General features: G+C 52.0%; 1 protein-coding gene across 6 annotated transcripts in view; it reads right to left on the reverse strand.

The window, feature by feature from the left end:
* Window positions 1-203: 203 nt before the first annotated feature.
* Window positions 204-16,408, reverse strand: part of Rnf220 (ring finger protein 220) — a 235,079-nt gene continuing 218,874 nt past the window's right edge. For 3 of the 6 annotated variants that reach the window (XM_036177306.1, XM_036177307.1, XM_036177309.1), the window contains 9 exons: window positions 15,460-15,503; window positions 14,904-15,039; window positions 6,969-7,065; window positions 6,707-6,793; window positions 6,554-6,609; window positions 6,370-6,448; window positions 2,040-2,148; window positions 1,855-1,929; window positions 204-1,148 (listed from right to left, as the gene is read on the reverse strand). In XM_036177306.1, the coding sequence (XP_036033199.1) occupies window positions 1,077-1,148; window positions 1,855-1,929; window positions 2,040-2,148; window positions 6,370-6,448; window positions 6,554-6,609; window positions 6,707-6,793; window positions 6,969-7,065; window positions 14,904-15,039; window positions 15,460-15,503 (755 nt within the window). In that variant the 3' untranslated portion in view covers window positions 204-1,076. Of the gene's footprint in view, window positions 1,149-1,854; window positions 1,930-2,039; window positions 2,149-6,369; window positions 6,449-6,553; window positions 6,610-6,706; window positions 6,794-6,968; window positions 7,066-14,903; window positions 15,040-15,381; window positions 15,504-16,408 lie in introns of all 6 variants that reach the window. The other 3 variants (XM_036177303.1, XM_036177305.1, XM_036177308.1) reach the window with 1 other exon arrangement.

The following is a 16,408-nucleotide window of genomic DNA, read 5'->3' on the forward strand; positions in this document are numbered from 1 at the left end:
ATAAGGAATTAACCTAGAGCCCCTGCCTATCAATAGCTGGGAGCGCAGATCCCCATCCCCACCCCCACACACCTGCTGGGATGCTCCAGGGTGCCCTGACCATCCCTGCATGACTACATACCCCGCGTAATGCTGCACAGAATGACCCTCCTAGCAGCCTGTCACCACCTTCCCATCAGCCCCTTTCACACACAGACGGCAGCTGGTTTATACTGGTTTAATCCATGTCAAATGTAGTTTACAAAGGGAAAGGACAAGTACCTTTGTATAGAATATACAGACACAGCATCACACCACAGGGCCCATGGGAGGGCAAAGAAGAGAGCACTACCCTGGGAGCACCATTCTCCTCCCAGGAGTTGCTCTCAACAGCGGGCTGGGCAGCCAGGCACCCTCAGCCAGCCTGACTGCAGCCCGTTTCTGCTCCGTCCCATTGTCCACCCTACCCCCAGCTCCTCAAAATGAGCCCCACGAGCTAAGACTAAGGAGAGAATCATACCCCTTGGGGCACATGGCCCAAGTCTGGGAGAAGAAATATACACCACTGAACACCGAGCACATGGGAAAGGGAAGGGACGCCACGGGAGATGGAAAGGCAGGCACCTTGAGAGATGGATGGGCCGAGCCCCCAGCCAGCCCTGAAGGGGGCACTGCTTCCAAGAGTCATTAAAAAAAATCATACAACCAAAGGGGAGGCGGCGGAGGGCAAAGTGTCCCATTTATACACAACATTGTAAACATACACAGTCTATATTACATGTGCTTCAGTCTGGTGTTTGCATGTCTGTCAGTCCAGGGGATGGATCTCAGGAGCCTTGCCCCGCTACTCCCCATCCCTACCTTCCTGCCCCACACTGGAAACAGCCAAAAGAGGCATGGTCCTCAAGTTCAGAAGGAGCAAGCAGGAAGGGCCGCTCCACTCTGGCTCCAGAGTCCTATATGTGTGTTTGGGTGTGTATGTGCATGTATGTACACGGGGAACCTGTGTGCAATTATGTACAAAGGGAAAGGGGTTCACTGTCACAGAGGCCGGGGCGGGTGGGGCTGCTTGCAGCAAGGCCTGCCTGGACGGCAGCTCACAAGTAGATCCTCCGCAGGTCTCCGGGCGCTGTGATGGTGTTGCACTGAGGGCAGAGCTTCTTGGCCCCCTGAGGAGAAGAGAAAGGGGAGGGCTCCGTTAGACACAGGAGCCTGTGTCTGTGCACGCGAGCACTCGGCCTGCAGCCACGTCTCTGCACCAGTGTGCTGGGACCTCATTCTTGCCAGCCAGCCTAGGGAGGCATGGGCTGCCTCTGAGCAGGCAGACATGCTCCTGTGTTGGGGAGACGCCAGGATCAAACCGCCTGGCCAGCCCCGCAGCAGGAGCCCTGGTAATGAGAACAAGGCTGGGTCCAGCTGTGGCTGCCTCGGCCCTAACGAGATTACACGCGGCCTTTGATCAGGACACAGAGCCCACGTCCGGGCCTTTTATTGCTGTCTCCGGGCGACATTTTAATGGCTGCTCCTGAGCTAAGAACAGGGCAGGAGCAGAAGGAGCTTAGTAATGGGGGGGGGGGGGGGGGCAGAGGCCCTGGTCTGGCTTACCCACCACCAGCCTCTTTCTGATCTGGGGTCTCAGCAATATGCCTGTTATGGGGCCACCTCGGGGTGGGAAGAAGGGACGTCAAGTGAGTCTGTGGAGGAGAACTGAATGAACCCCAAGTGAGAGCTCAGACAAGGTATTCAACCTGGGGGCTGAATCCCTGACTCGGGTTCTTCCTTAACTCCCCCAAACAGGTGCAGCCACAGATGTGAACATCTGGACCGCACCTCGAACAGCTGCCCACCCACTCCTCCGTTTTTGTGCCTCCTCACCAGAGTCCGCAGCCAGCACTCTTCACAGTGCACGTGCCAACACTGGATGGACGTCAGGGGCATCGAGTAGGAGTCCTGGGGGAGGTGGCAGAGAAGGAGTCACTGAAGCAAGCTCACATACAGCCGAGACCCTCCCCAACCCACAGGCCAGGACCTAGATCATGCCTGGATTCCTTCCCACTCACCATGCAGATGAGGCATTTGTATCGGTCCCCCCGAGATAGCTGCCGTTCAAGCTCCCTGACGCGAGCCTTCAGGGCCTCAAATGTAGTTACGGCTGAGTCTTCGGTGATTCTGTAGAGACAACGCACCGTGGGGTAGCAAGGTGGTGCCCTCGGCCCAGAATCACACAAGGAACCTCTTCTCAACATCTCTACCTGCCAGCTACTCCCTGCAGAGCTGAACTTAGCACTCCTGCATGTCTACCTGATGAATGTCTAAGCCAGAGCCTTGGCAATCAGCACCCTTACTCATCTGCAAATACCCTCAGCTTTCAAAACCTGTCACCTCTTCCCAGCTTCTCTGCAATCTCCACTGCTTCCCACTCTCACCACACACCACTATGCTGTGGCTCTTATCTTAAAAACAAAACAACCTCACCCCGGATATGCTGATGCACACCTTAATTCCATCACTTAGGAGGCAGAAGTTGGCAGCGGGTTTGAGGCCAGCCTGATCTACAAAGGGAGTTCTAGGCAGGCTAGGGCTACATAGATCTTCCCTCAAAACAAACAGTCTCATGTAGCCCAGGCTAGCCTCAAGTTTTCTTTATAACTAAGAATAACCTTGAAATTTTAAAACTAAATCTTTAAATTTATTAAAATTTTTATTAATTTTTGGCCAAGCATGGTGTCACATATCTTTAATCCTAGCACTCAGGGAGACAGAGGCAGGTGGATCTCTTGAGTTTGAGGCCAGCCTGGTCTACACAGTGAGTTCCAAGATAACCAGGGCTACACAGAGAAATCCTGTCTTGAATAAAAAATGTTTTTTCATTTTATGTGCATGGGTGTTGTGCCTTGGAGGCTGGAAGAGGGCATCAGATCCCCTGAAACTGGAGGTACAGATGGTTGTGAACTGCCATGTAGGAACTGAACCTGAGTCCTCTGGTAGAGTAGCCAGAACTCTTAATTGCTGGGTCATCTCTCCAACCCCCATCTGTTTCTTAAATTAACATTCAAAATATGAAGTTTCATTAGGGCATATTAAAAAGGTACTTCCTGCCCCTCCAGAGTGCTGAGATTATAGCCAGGGCTTCTCACTTCCCAGCAGCTGAGCCATGCCTCCAGCCCCTCATCCTTCAGGTTCCTAAGGATCATTTCACTAACTCAAACACTTCTCTGCTGTAATCCCTCCTCCGGCCCCTTGTGCCAGCACCTGGCAGAACTTCCATTCTAAAGACCAAGGCCAAGTCCATCCGTTTGTATCTCCAGTATCTCAGTGTCTCCGTCAGCCAGCACTGTCTACATCTCTCCTCAGTCACGTGCCACATCCTTATGCTATTCACAGAAAGTCTCCCTACTCCCCACCCCTCTGTACTGTTCTCTCAGGCTCCTCCCAGAGGCTCTCCAAGGTTCTGTACTGAACCCCACTCACAGCAAAGGGGTCATCTCCTCAGCAAGCCTGAGTTCCCTGAAGGCGAAGGCTTGCTTGCTAAAAACATCTACCAGTGACTGTTTACTAGTGGATAAGCCCTATGAGAAAACATTTGCCCGTCCAACCTTCAAGGAAAAGAGAGATGTGGGACCTAACCATTCTAGGTAGTCTCAAGCCTGTGATTCAATTCCTGAAACACAAAACCAGCAGCACTGAGAAGAAGGAATAGCTAGAATAATCTCAAAGATCTCCCTCCACCTGCCCCTCCGACCCCTCTGAAAAGCAACAGTACCAAGGACCACTCTAAGGAGAGAAGTGCTTCCTGGAGCAGAAGAAACAAGGATACCGAGAATATGCCTCAGGGGATGACAATACTAAACAAAACAGCTAAAGTTTACTAAGTACTTATTAGCAGCCAGGTATTTTTACCGAGTTATTTATACCTCCTAAGCCCCTGTGAGAAGATGTTCATTTTACATGTGAAGAAACCAGGTAGCCTGCCCAGACTGTGGCAGACCAAGGCCATCCTGCTTATAAGGAGAGGCATCCCCCAGGCCAAGGTGGTAGAAACGAAGCCGACCAAGCAGGTTAAAAGTGAGAAAGAAGACTTCTCCAGCCAACAGCAGGAACCAGTCAAGTCATGAGCAGGCTGGGGCAGTGTGACAGAACAGGGGAGGTTTGAAAGATGCGTTTTGTCAGGACTGGACTTCCGTGGCGGAGGCTTCAGGTGGACCACGGTAATGGTGTGGGAATGGACAGTATTCTGGAGTGAGGCGGACATTCGGCTAGCATGGGGTAATGTGTTTGCAAAACTGCAGAACTTAATGTATTTGCTCTAAGACCTTGACTGTAAGGCCCGAAAAAGGAGAGGAGTAACATGGTCCTTTCTTCCTTTTATTTATTTATCTTGTCCCCAGCGAGACTAGACTCTGGACCATCTGGGAACTGAACCTGGTTCCTCTGGAACATCAGTCAATATCATGTACGAGGCAAGAAGCACTGCCTCCTTCGGGCTGTATGGTCCAAGGTCATGGGCAGAGCAAATACCACTACTTCTTACAGGTGGTCTGTGACTACTGGACACAATGGTCAGAAGGGAATATAGGGACGGTCCTGGGAACATGTTTATTGTTTTATGCTTCTAAGATGGTTACTCATTACATACCTCAGGCTAACTTCAAATTTACTATGTAATTAAAATTAAGGCTAGCCTCAAACCCATAATCCTCCTTTCTTGGCCTTTGGAGTGTTGAGATTACAGAAATGTACTACCATGTGTAGCTAGCTAGTAGGAGTAACATTTAATGTACAACAAATTTCAATCTCTAATTTTTTTTAGGAGGAGTAGCAATATAGAATGTGACTCCCTAGTGGCTGACATGATGGACCCATAATTATCCACCCGACTCCCCCCGAGACAGTGAAAAAGCTTTTACCAGTTCCTTTTAGTACTGGTAGGTTTGCTGGAGCCCCTTGTTCCATCTCAGACTCTGGGAAGTCTTCACCCACTTCTCCCTCCTTAGCACCTACAGAGCTAGCTTCTTCCCTGGCATTTGTTCAACGCTCTCTGTGCCATCCCCAGCTGAACTGTTGGTGAATTCTCAACATGGATGGGCTTTTCCCCTTCCCTGGATATAAAATGGACCTCGGGCTGGAACCTGTACTTTGTGAACTAGGATGTCTTGGGGACCTAGACCCAATGAAGATCTCTGGATAGCAGCAATCAGTCTCCACCTTGTCCTAGAGTGCCCCACCTACTGAAGCCTGTGCTCACACAGGTGGGACAGAAATGCTGACTTCCCCCAGCCTTGGGTGGGTAGCACCTTCATGGATGGCCACTGGCTCTGGCCCCTACCTCCCCCTTGGGCGCCATCCTTGATTAATGATCTTGTCTTTCTGATTTATGAGCAGCCCCTCCAGACGAGGGTAGGCGCCCCTTACAGCCCCGCCCGCCCCGCTCAGCTGGAGTAGGAGAGAATTATTAAATAAACATCCATACGTCACCCCCCCTCCCTAAGCTGGTTGCACCGAATCCGTATGGCCCGCTCCGGCGCTGACACGGAGCAGCTGCGGTGATTCATGGGCAGCCGGGCCCTGCGCTGCGGCCCATACATCATGCCAGCAGCACTTGCGGCCCCGGCCGAGATAAACTGATCAAGCACAACGGGCTGGAATGAATTTATGACAACACAAAATGGAGGGAAACAAATGGGAGGTGACCCAGGCCACCGACCCAGCCCTGCACTGGCCTGCAAGCCACTCTTCTGGCAGGAGACAAGATGGAACACTGGCCCTAGAATGAAGAGGATACCTTTTAACCCCAGGTAACCCAGCCTCCAGCTGGAGGGAGGGGTAACCCGGCGCAGGGAGATAAGCAATGACCAATGGCAGTCACTCCAGGCAGCCAGACTGGACAATAACACCTCCCGAGGCCAGTACTGGCCTTTCTTGGCTTCTGAAAAGGCAGCAGGATGGCCAGCTGATATCAAATCCTGTGGCGCTGTCCAGCAGCCCCAGGCAAAGTAACAATGGATCTCCTTTTCCCCTGCTGGAGAACTCTGGCCAAAACTTCCGACTGGAGTGATGAGACCCAATGCTCCTGCCTAAAACCTGCTGCAAGCGCTACCCGGGACAAGAAAAATGAAACCAATTTAGCTCCCGATTAAGAAACAGAAACTGGAGATGAATCAAGTGCACTGGCTGGGCTGGGTGGCCATACATCACATTCCACGGGAGGGGGCAGCTACAGCGGGCAGGAAGGACCTGCTCCTCTCTTCACCAAGGCTCCCAGGGCCACGGCCCAGTGATCAATTCACAGAGGCATGCTTAGCACCAGCTGGGCTCCACTGCCGGCTGTGTGCCCAGGGCAGCAGACCTTCCTGCCAGCAAAGGGCCAATCTCCCAGCCAACCATGCTTACTTCTCAATGTCGCTGTTCTTGCAGGTCTTCTGCATGGCCTCCTGCTTGCTGCTTTCACCATTGCTGGTGGATGGCATCTCTGTAGGACGAAAGTTCAACTTACAGTCTGGCCAGGCGAGCAGCAGCCCGACATCTAAAGATGTCCTCCCCAACCTCAATCCTGCTAATCTGGGTCAGGACTTACCATCACTGGCCCATTTCGAGAACTCGGGTGTGATGCGGGTGCTGGGGGGGCCACCACTAGAGGAGGGAAGGAGGAAGAATAAAGTCAGGACAGCAGAGCCCCGCCTGCAGGGACCCCTCCACAGAAACTGCCCACGCCTTTGCCCACACTTGCTTTAGGACTGCGCCCCGGAGTGCCTCTCTCTCCTTGGCTTCACCAGGCTCTTCTCCAGTGCAAGGGATGACATCGGCCTCTGTGTATCTGGCATGGTGGTCAAGGACAGTAGATCCAAGATTGCGGTAGGCCACAAGGGCTCTGAACTCAGGAGCACCCCTGCCCCCAAAGCTGAGACTAGCTCCAGGAGCATGATCAAGTTTTAGAAGAACCAGCTACTTTTGCTATTTGGTGGCTTGCCCCCACTGTACCCCAAGGATACTGCGGTTTCCCATATTCCAGAGTATCATCTCCATCCACATCCAGGTCAGCATCACTGTCAGGGTTCTCTTTGCCACTGCACATGACGAAGCCAGAGCCTATGGGAAGCAGAGTGTAAGAAGGGCAAGAAGCCAAGAACTAGGCCAAGGGTGACCCTGCTGCTGCTTCTAGGTAGGACTTAGGTCCAAGGCTAGACAGAAACATTTACAAGCAGACATTTAGGTCTTTCTTTTTCTTTTTTTTTTGAGACAGGGTTTCTCTGTATAACAGCCCTGGTTGTCTTGGAACTCACTATGTAGACCAGGCTGGCCTTGAACTCAAGAGATCTACCTGTCTCTGCCTCCCAAGTGCTGGGATTAAAAGCATGCACCACTACCATCTAGCAACACTCAAAATATTTCTTTTCTTTTTTTAAAAGATTTGTTTATTATGTATAGTGTTCTGCCTACATGCCAGATCTCATTACAGGTGGTTGTGAGCCACCATGTGGGTGCTGGGAATTGAACTCAGGACCTCTGGAATAGCAGCCAGTGCTCTTAACCAATAAGCTGTCTCTCCAGCCCCCAACACTCAGATATTTCTGACTCTATTTCTATCCCTCTCCCTCACCTTTTAGCATACTGCATGCTGCTCCAGGTTGTTTCTGTTTATAAACTGGCACAATCACACACTATGTCAGGTCCTTAGAGGGCTATAACTGGCCTCCTATATACCTGCCTTCCAGTTCCAGAAGAGCAGAAAGAGGGTAGAGAAACTCAGGTCCAAAGGGTCACTCCTGAATAGGACCTGAGCCTTGCTCTCTCTCACTGTCCAGATTGAGGGCCATCAGAGGAGAAAAGGCTGGCTAAAGCCCATCAGAGTCACAGAGTAGGACCCCCTAGCCAACATCCTGATTTGGACCACTAGGTCCTTTGCCAGCAAAAACACCAGGCAGCTGTTCAAATATTTGGTGTCTGAAGCGCCTGACATTAATTATTCATCTCCAGCTCACACGGCTCAGATTCCTGGACAAGTGTAGTTAGAAAGGGATTAGATCGGGACAGACGAGGGAGGATCGGCATGCACACCTGCCTCTCAGAGCAGTCACGAAGACAGCTAGGCTGGGCAGGGCAGGCTGAGGGCCAGACAGTCTGCTGATCCCTGGGGGGCATTTGGCCCAACCAAAGGCAGACTCTTGGCTAATGTAAAGGGTGAGCTACCAAAGCTTCACCAAGCCCACTTCATATGCCAGGTGGTCTCTGACTTGAGAACTACACTCCCTGACAGGCCAAGGTCAGAGACCAAAGAGCTGTCCCCACATCTTTGTCCTAGTGGATCTTAGGTGACATCTTACTAGCCAGATCAGCAGCTCTGCCAGGGGCAAAAGAAAATGAAGGACTCTGCCCAAAGGACCAGCAAAGGAATCTTTTGCATCGAGGAAACAGCTCAGAGCTCTGCCCAGCGTCTCAGAAATGTCTGCTTCCTGCCTCATCCCACTTAACTATACAGTCTGACTCCAGAAGCCTCAGCGGCTCCCACTGCATGCACAAGTCTAGGCTCCCCAGCCTGTTCGGTGGAGTCTCCATGTCTCCATTCTCACTGCGTGCAGACACGGACACGCGTGCTGTGTCCTAGACACAGCTACTGACTTCACTCATGCCCATCATTCATCAGGATGCGCTTTCAAGCAGTACCTGCTTCCTGACTCATCCCTCTTACCCCTTCAGTCTAAGGTCTGAGATCCTATCCACCCACCCTAGAGGCTAGTCAGTGCCTAGGATCTACCTTTCCTGACAGTCCTCATTTGGCACATCCCCAGAGGGGCTGACACACTTGAGGCAGCAGGCAGGTCAGCAGCAGAGCCATTAAGCTGAGAAAACACCAAGTTACAGCTCTGTCTCCTATTCACAGCCAGGTGTCCTGACAAGCAATTCCCACCCGAGGGTGAGTGGCACCTCTATAAACCCTCTGACAGTTTGGGAGACAAACTCCGCCATCAATCAGAATGTAGCTATCAGGTTCATTTACAGCCCGCACCCCACAAGCCCTGCCAAACCTTGCCAGCCCCACTCCCAAGTGCACGCGGCTCAGCAGCAGCCTCCTATTCCCTGCTCAGCCTAGCCTACCCCTGCCTTGTGGGTGGGGCAAATGAAAAGCTCTTTAGTACACCTCTGAGCCCAATGTGACTCCCTTGGCTAAAAAGAGAAACCAAAGCTGCCAGGAAGCCCCAACAGGTGAGGCAGCCCAGGGACTTGAAGTATTTCCTCTTGGCTAAAGAATGAATGACCTTTACCACCATATTCTTTCAGCCTTTTGGAGGTCGTCCTGTCTGGCCTGGTATAAACATTTCAGGATCGGGTCCCATTCTCCAGGTGCTCTGAGTGATAACTTCCTCAGGTGCTTACACATACCTGTCCCTTCCTTGATGTCCATCGCAGCTCCTTTATGACTCTAAGATCATATTTATTGTATGATACTGTTTCTCACCAGACTGGAACCTTCCAGTCTCCCGGGCCTGACTTCCAACATCATCCATCCACACAGCACACCCCAGCAGTACTTACTGGCTCAATACTGCCAATACTGCTCCTTGTCTTATGAACCCTGCACCAGAAGGAAGGCCAGGCCTGGTTGATGAGTGTCCAGAGAAAACTACCAAGAGTATCACCCTAGTCTGGCAGCGACCTTCTGTTCTTCCGACTGGGTTGGAGCAAAGAGGGGGCATGGCACATCTTGTTAGCTAAGGAAAAAAAAAAAGGCCCTCCTGCCTCTGGCCTGCGCAGTCTACTCCGACACTGATCCTATCCCTCAGCTGAGACAGATGCGGGGAGCCTCTCCCTATCCCCACAGGTGTTCCAAGCAGGCTGCCACCACCGATTTCACTCTGGTACTTGCCCCAACCTGCTCCAACCTCCTCCCAGCACATTAAACTTTATTTTCTTAATGAAATGTCACTTGCTGACTTCTGGCAGAATCATAATAAAAAGAAACGGCCATAAAGCCGTTTTTATGCCGAAAGCACCCCTGCCAGCTTGCCCCCCTCCTCAATCTTGGAGAGGAAGGCTTCACAGTCATTTTATGTTCTCAGCTGCTGGAATATCCCAAGCCAGTACTCAGAGGCAAGATGGCACAGACAGCTCCTTTCCAAGTCTCTGGCCTCTCTTCCATGTAGCTCTGGGAAGAACAGCCAAGCTGCTGCTCCTGCTGCTGCTGCTGCTGTACAGGAAACAACTGGGTCCCTAGGACCTCCAAGATGATCCAGAACAGCTCCCGGTCATCAGGGAGGCTCCTCTGCTATGGTTCTGCTCCAGATAAAAAGGACAAAATGGCTGACAAACCAAGTCTGATGGGCAACAGTGCTTGGCAGAGTTCCCTTCCCTCCAGTGAATGCAGAGTGGGAGAGGCCTAAGTGCACAAATGACATCTAAGTCTAAATCTTATGAAAATGACCCTTCTCCCATAAACTCATTTCTTCCTGGACCACTGAGAAGGGGGGGAAATCAGTGTTAATTTAATCAATTGATCAAATGATCGATTGAGAAACTGGAGATGCCCGTTTACTGGGGGCAGTAACATCCTGGAACCTGAAACCACAAAAAAGGAACCACTGATTTCCTCACCTGCTGCTCCCAACCAAACTCGAGCCTGGGGGGAAAGGAGTCTCGGGGTCTTCTAGAGCCCAGTGCTTGCCTACAGGAGGGCAGGGGCAGCAGCTTCCGGGGAGCTCTACACTGGAATTAGTTACAGATGCAGTTACGGTGTCTTGTGTAAACGCCATCGATTGGGGAGCTGACAGTCTGGGGAGCTGCGATGCGGGACAATCAATCGGCCTGCAGTGTCACCTGCCACCTCGCTGAACAGTTGACAATGCAATTATCCAGTGTGGAGGCAGGGAGTTGGCGTGTGTCAAACGCACTTAGCCACTTTCCGGGCCTTCTCGATAACGCGTTTCACTGCCTCACGTCAGTAGAGTCGCACAGAGACAGACGCCGTTTAAAACCATTGATACTTGCTCTTTCTGCCTGCACACTCCTGTTCCAGCTTAACAATTGTGTTCCAAAAGGTGATTAAATCCTGTCCACTGCCACCGGGGACAGAAGCAGCCTTGCTCCTAGCCACACCCTCCCACCAGGCAGCCATCATAACTGAAGGTGGGGGAGAGTCACCTCTGTTCCAAACCTGTCTGCAGTGGTATACTGCTCCAAAACGTGTCACTGACAGGACTAGGGAGCACAGTGGCAATCAGGGACATCTTTAGCAACTGGGGTTCCCCTCTTGGCCCATGCCTGTGGATTTACCTTCCACATTCTTGCCTCGTAACTTGTTCAGTTTTGTTAACAGTTATTTCAAAGAGCTGTGCTAAAACTGCCTCAACATGTTCTTGTCACTACAGGTTAGTTAGAAGCAGACTCAATCTAAGCAGGGACACAAGAAGGTTCTCGAGGCAGGACAGAAGCCCTTCACAACTCACTGTCTTAGCATCCTCCTTCCAACCCCCCCCCCCCAAACTATGCAGCTCTGGCTGGTCTGGAAGCCACTGTGTGAACCAAGCTGGCCTCGGAATCAGAGATCCACTTTCCTCTGCCTCAGGAGCGCTGGGATAAGTAAGTGCACCACCAGATCGGGCCTACTCCACCTGTTCGGAAGGGGCTTTGTGTTGCATTCCTTCGAGGCTTCAGCTAGGGCTCAGAGACAAAGGTGCAGAGTGACACTTGCCACTTGGTGTGCAGCTTCTTCCTCCGAAATGCCTCCTCTCCCCACTTCTGGCCTATAACGTCAACCATTTTATTTGAAACCAATCTTTTCCATGTCCTTTGTCCAGACTGTCCCTTCTAGATGGACCGAGCTCTACCTAGCTTCCCTAAATCCAGACAAGTGAATTCTCACTACCAGTACAGGGGAGGACTTAGAGCCCAGCACCCCACACCTCTTTCTAAGACATAGAGGAGGGAGGAAGAGGAAGGAAGAGCAGGCTAGGACTCATTAGTCACATATCTCCTTGACTATGGAGGACACAGAGTCAGGCTTATCCCAAGGGCTGCTTCCTTTGTGGCCCATTTCTCCAGCCTGGAAAGACACCTACTCTCCTAAGTCTGGCAGAGTATCCCAGAAAAGCATTTTCCACTCTAACTGTTGGTATCATTAGGTGAAGAACTAGGCCCTGGATACTACCCACATGTAAATAGCACTAGCAGTCAGGAAATCTCACGTTTCCTGTGAGCAATCAGCAGCTGAGGTGCACATCCCGAAAAGCGCTGCTAGACTGAGCCTTCAGAATGCACCAGAAATGAATGTTACTCTCTAGCAGCCGTTAGCTATTCCCTCGGGTTTTGTTGGTTTGTTTGTTTAATTATTTGTATTGGGAGGCAGAGGCAGGTGAACCTCTGTGAGGCTAAGGCAGCTGGGGCTACATGGCGAGACCTTGTCTCTAAATAAATACCCATCTATTTGTAGCTGGACAGCTCTTGTCCTCTGCCTTTTGTCCTGAAACATTCATTCGCAGGATTCTCAGGACCAAGACATCTGAGCCTCTTGTCCTTAACCCCAAGCTCCCACGCTCACAGTCTGTTCTTCTAAGTCAAGTGTCCTCACCAAGACTTGTTTGCCTTCCACAGGAGATACATCAAGGCAGCTGATGTGACCCATGTAGGAAGCTTTGTCGAGGATGATGAAGGGACTAGAGTCTGGGAGGAGGGACAGGAGAATGAAGGGACACGGACTCATCACAGTTCTTCTATTCTTTCATATGTTACAAGAGGAGCAATCTCTGTCTTGTCAGCACGCACAGTGCAGCTTAAATGGGCCTCACTGCTCGCCTGCTCATCCTGCCTCTGCCTCCCTCTCTGAAGTCGGCCGGGCAGCTTCTTCAGCTGGCGTTATCACTCCCTCTAACCGGTCTTGGCAGGCAATCTAATTCCTCCTGAAAAGGTCACCGCCATTTTAACTGCCTTTCAATCACATTAAGCAGGAGCTGCCCAGCTTGCGGGCCAGCCCGCCCGGCGGGCGATCAATGCACTGCACTGACACCAGCCGCCTGGCAGGGCCACACCCAACCCCCCAAGAGTTGGGCCTATTGGTCCTGGCCAGGGAGGGTAGGCTGACAGATGGCCAGCTTTTGCAGATGGGTTTCAGGGGCAGAGGCAGTCAGGATCAGCCAGGGCCTCTCTTTGATAGCCCCCCCCCCACTGAGGAGGCTCAGCCTCCATCGCTCCACTCTCTGCTTCGTGGCCCCTGCTGATCTCGCTGTAAAACAGCCTTTCAAGTCAGCCTGTCTTTTGACTGCACTAAGCTGTTTAAGAGGCGGCAGCAGCTTCTATCAGGGAAGCTGGAGCAATTCTCTGCAGATAAAGGCACCTCCGGCCGCTTCCTCTTCAAATCTCACTCATTCTCCTCTCCAAATGCTCAAAGAAAAGCCCTCTTTGAACCCTCCTCAGGAATTCTTGAAAGGAACAACCTCACAGTGTAAACACACCCAGAAAAAGGATCCCCACCCGAGGCCTAAGAGCTTCCCACTCCCAGCTGCTGGTGCATCCCCAGGCAGAGACTTGGCTGAAGCAGCAGGCCCTGTGCAGCTTGACCCACTCCAGCACTCCAGGAGCGCCCAAAAGCCATCAGGTCCTATCCTGTGCCAAGAAACCTAAGAAACTTCCACCGCAGTCGGTGTGGATAGTTACAGTTGATAACAAGGCTAACCTAGAACAGCTTTCCAGAACTGACCAGCAGGGACTGCCTTCAACACCTACACACACTTCAGTACTCGTGGGCACAATTCTCTACTGCTCACTCTTGCAAGGCTTCAGATCCCTAGCGCTCCAGCACATAACTGCTCTGTGAATGACAACTAAGACCGTCTATCTCAGACTTGGGGGAAATGGTTGGTTTGTTTAAACCTCCTGGACTTTCCAACCTGGCTTGCCTAGAGGCATAATGACCCATCTGCACTGCATGGCACTTCAGAGACTGGGCTCAGCGCGAGCCCAGGTGCTGTGGCTCTAAGGAAGCAAAGTCCCTCTTCAAGGCTACTGTGAGAGTCCCTAGGGAGCAGACATACACAGTGGTACTCCCAAGGGTGGTACCCAGACACAGGAGGCAGATGGGATGCAGCCTGGCTCCCTTACTGACCACGAGCTGCAGCACCAACTGTGTTTCTACAGAGGAAGAGGAAGAGCACTGTCTCCTTCCCTTGCCCATGGCAGGAGACTTGGACAAGAGGACACTGACCCTGGGCACCCAACCAGTTCTTCGGTCTCTCTGAGGAGGCCAACCCTTATCTTAGGAACTAAGAAAGCAGCAGAAATGAGCGGGGCCCTGCAGACTCTTCTGCAACAATTGGGGAGAGCCTAGGGGAAGCAGGGAGCAGCTGAGCCCAGGCCCCTCTTGCTTCAGGGCAGAGGGCGCCCTGGGAGAAGAGATGGGATCAGAGCTAAAATTAGATTCACCAATGAAGCTCATGGGAGGTCAAATTTTGCCATAACTCACTCTCTCCTCTGTAACTGATTTCCCTGACATAGAGCTGAGGAGGAGGAGGAGGAGGAGGAGGAGGAGGAGGAGGAGGAGGAGGAGGAAAATCCAATGTGTTTGCCTAGAAGCCCTGAGGGCCCCTAGTGCTGGAGGTGTACAGCAGGTTGCTGGATTCTCATTTATCAGCCTTAAGAGGGATGGAGTGATAAATGCATAACCGTCCCTTTAATATTTTATGCAGGTGCTAACGCGGCTTGGCTGTCACCTTCAATGCATCACCCGAGGCTGAGAGCCCCCTCGTCATTGCTAGCTTACAGCCTCACAATTCCATTTCCCCACCCAAATACATTCACTTTAATATGCACATCACAGGCAGGCAGCATGGTTACAAAGGAGCCCCGCCAGTAGTAGTTCCCACGTGGTGGGAATGATGCCCAGCTACCCGCAGTGACCTGGTCACCAGAGTGCCACCGGCCAAGTCGTCAGTGCTTTATACCTCGGAAGCCGCCTTCCAGGAGTGTGGTGGCCCGGATCCGCTTCTGCCCACACCACTCATACTCCTCAAAGCGGCTGCTGTTCTCATGCTCCATGTCCACGGCGTCCATGTCCTCAGCCACACAGGAGCCTTCCCTCTGTCAAGAGCAGAGCAGGATCATGCAGAGCCCAGGCCATCCCAACCTACTCCCAGAGCCTGGAAGGAAGGCACAGCCCTAGCCCCTGCTGTGGGATGCCAAATGGATTCCCTTGAAATACAACCAATCTGGAAATCAAAGACCTGGGCCTCTTCCCCACCACTGTCCACAGGAGCCCAAACAGGGAGTAAGTGGAAATGAAAGCCAAAGGAATAGGCAGAGAGCAGAGGGGAAGAAGCTGCTGAGACCACATGGAGACCCCAGGAGCCCAGAGATTCGGAGCAGTCAGCAGCAGTCAGGGAAGGGAGGAGGAAGGAAGGTGGGTGGCCACAGCCCCTCTACCTTAGAAAGGCAATGCTCCACATGCCTACTCATCTCCTGCTCCGATCCTGCCAGGGGGCGGTTGCACAGGGGACATACCTGCCCTTCATCTTGCTTCCTCCGTTTCATTTTCCCAATCCGAGCTGCATGGAGAAACAGAAAATAAAGAACAGAATAAGTTGCTGGCCACTGTGGCTCTGTAGTTCAGTGCCCCGGTGGAGCCGACACATCCTGCCCTGCTACCAGCCATTAGCCTTTTTGTTCTTCAGTGCCTCCTGCTCCGGGGCCCAGGCTTGCTCCTTGGAGGGCCACAAATGCCTCAAGAGCAACCCACCCTTCCCGAGCTGCAGTGCCCAATGAGTCCAGCAGGCGGAGAAACTCCCTGTAGCTAGGTATGTCTTCAGAAAACCAAACCCAGAGACTTAATCATTGGTGCTTGGAAATATAGCTCTAAAGAGTTTCCTGGTTAGAATCCCAGGCTATTCCAAGGCTTGATTTGATCTACTGTTTACTCACCCTTTAGAAACTTCTTTTGTCCTGGGGCCAAGTGCCCCAAGTATGGACCTAGCATACCATTTAAGATCATGCCAACAGCAGTATTTCTGAGATCTCCTTGCCCATTTTACAGGAAAGGAGACTGAGGGACAGTTGTAAAAGTATAGAGGGTCTGGGTTAGACCTTGGGCAGCCAGGTCAGGATACCAGAAGAGGGCAGGCCTTATAGTTCTTACCCAAACCTATCCCATCATCTCTAATCAGTACAGAGGGCTGGCAGGCCCCAGAGGCAGAGGTCTGCCTGCCATGCTGTCCCAAAGGGGGCTCAGTTCCAAAGCGCACACTGCGAGCCCACAGCACTGCTAATTAATGCTGAGAGATGCAATCATTTCTAATTAGCTCACTAATCCTTCTCTGCAGCCCTCCTGTCACCAAAGCAGGAAGAGGTCAACAAGAGACTCTTTTCCTTTTGCCTCTCCCAGAATGCAACAGCAGGATAAGTGATGACCACTTTGAGACCAGACTGATGGAGGAAGGGTTAGGGAGCTTGTCAA

Source organism: Onychomys torridus, chromosome 2 (genome assembly GCF_903995425.1).
Source record: "Onychomys torridus chromosome 2, mOncTor1.1, whole genome shotgun sequence".
In the NCBI taxonomy this organism is placed as follows: Eukaryota; Metazoa; Chordata; class Mammalia; order Rodentia; family Cricetidae; genus Onychomys; species Onychomys torridus.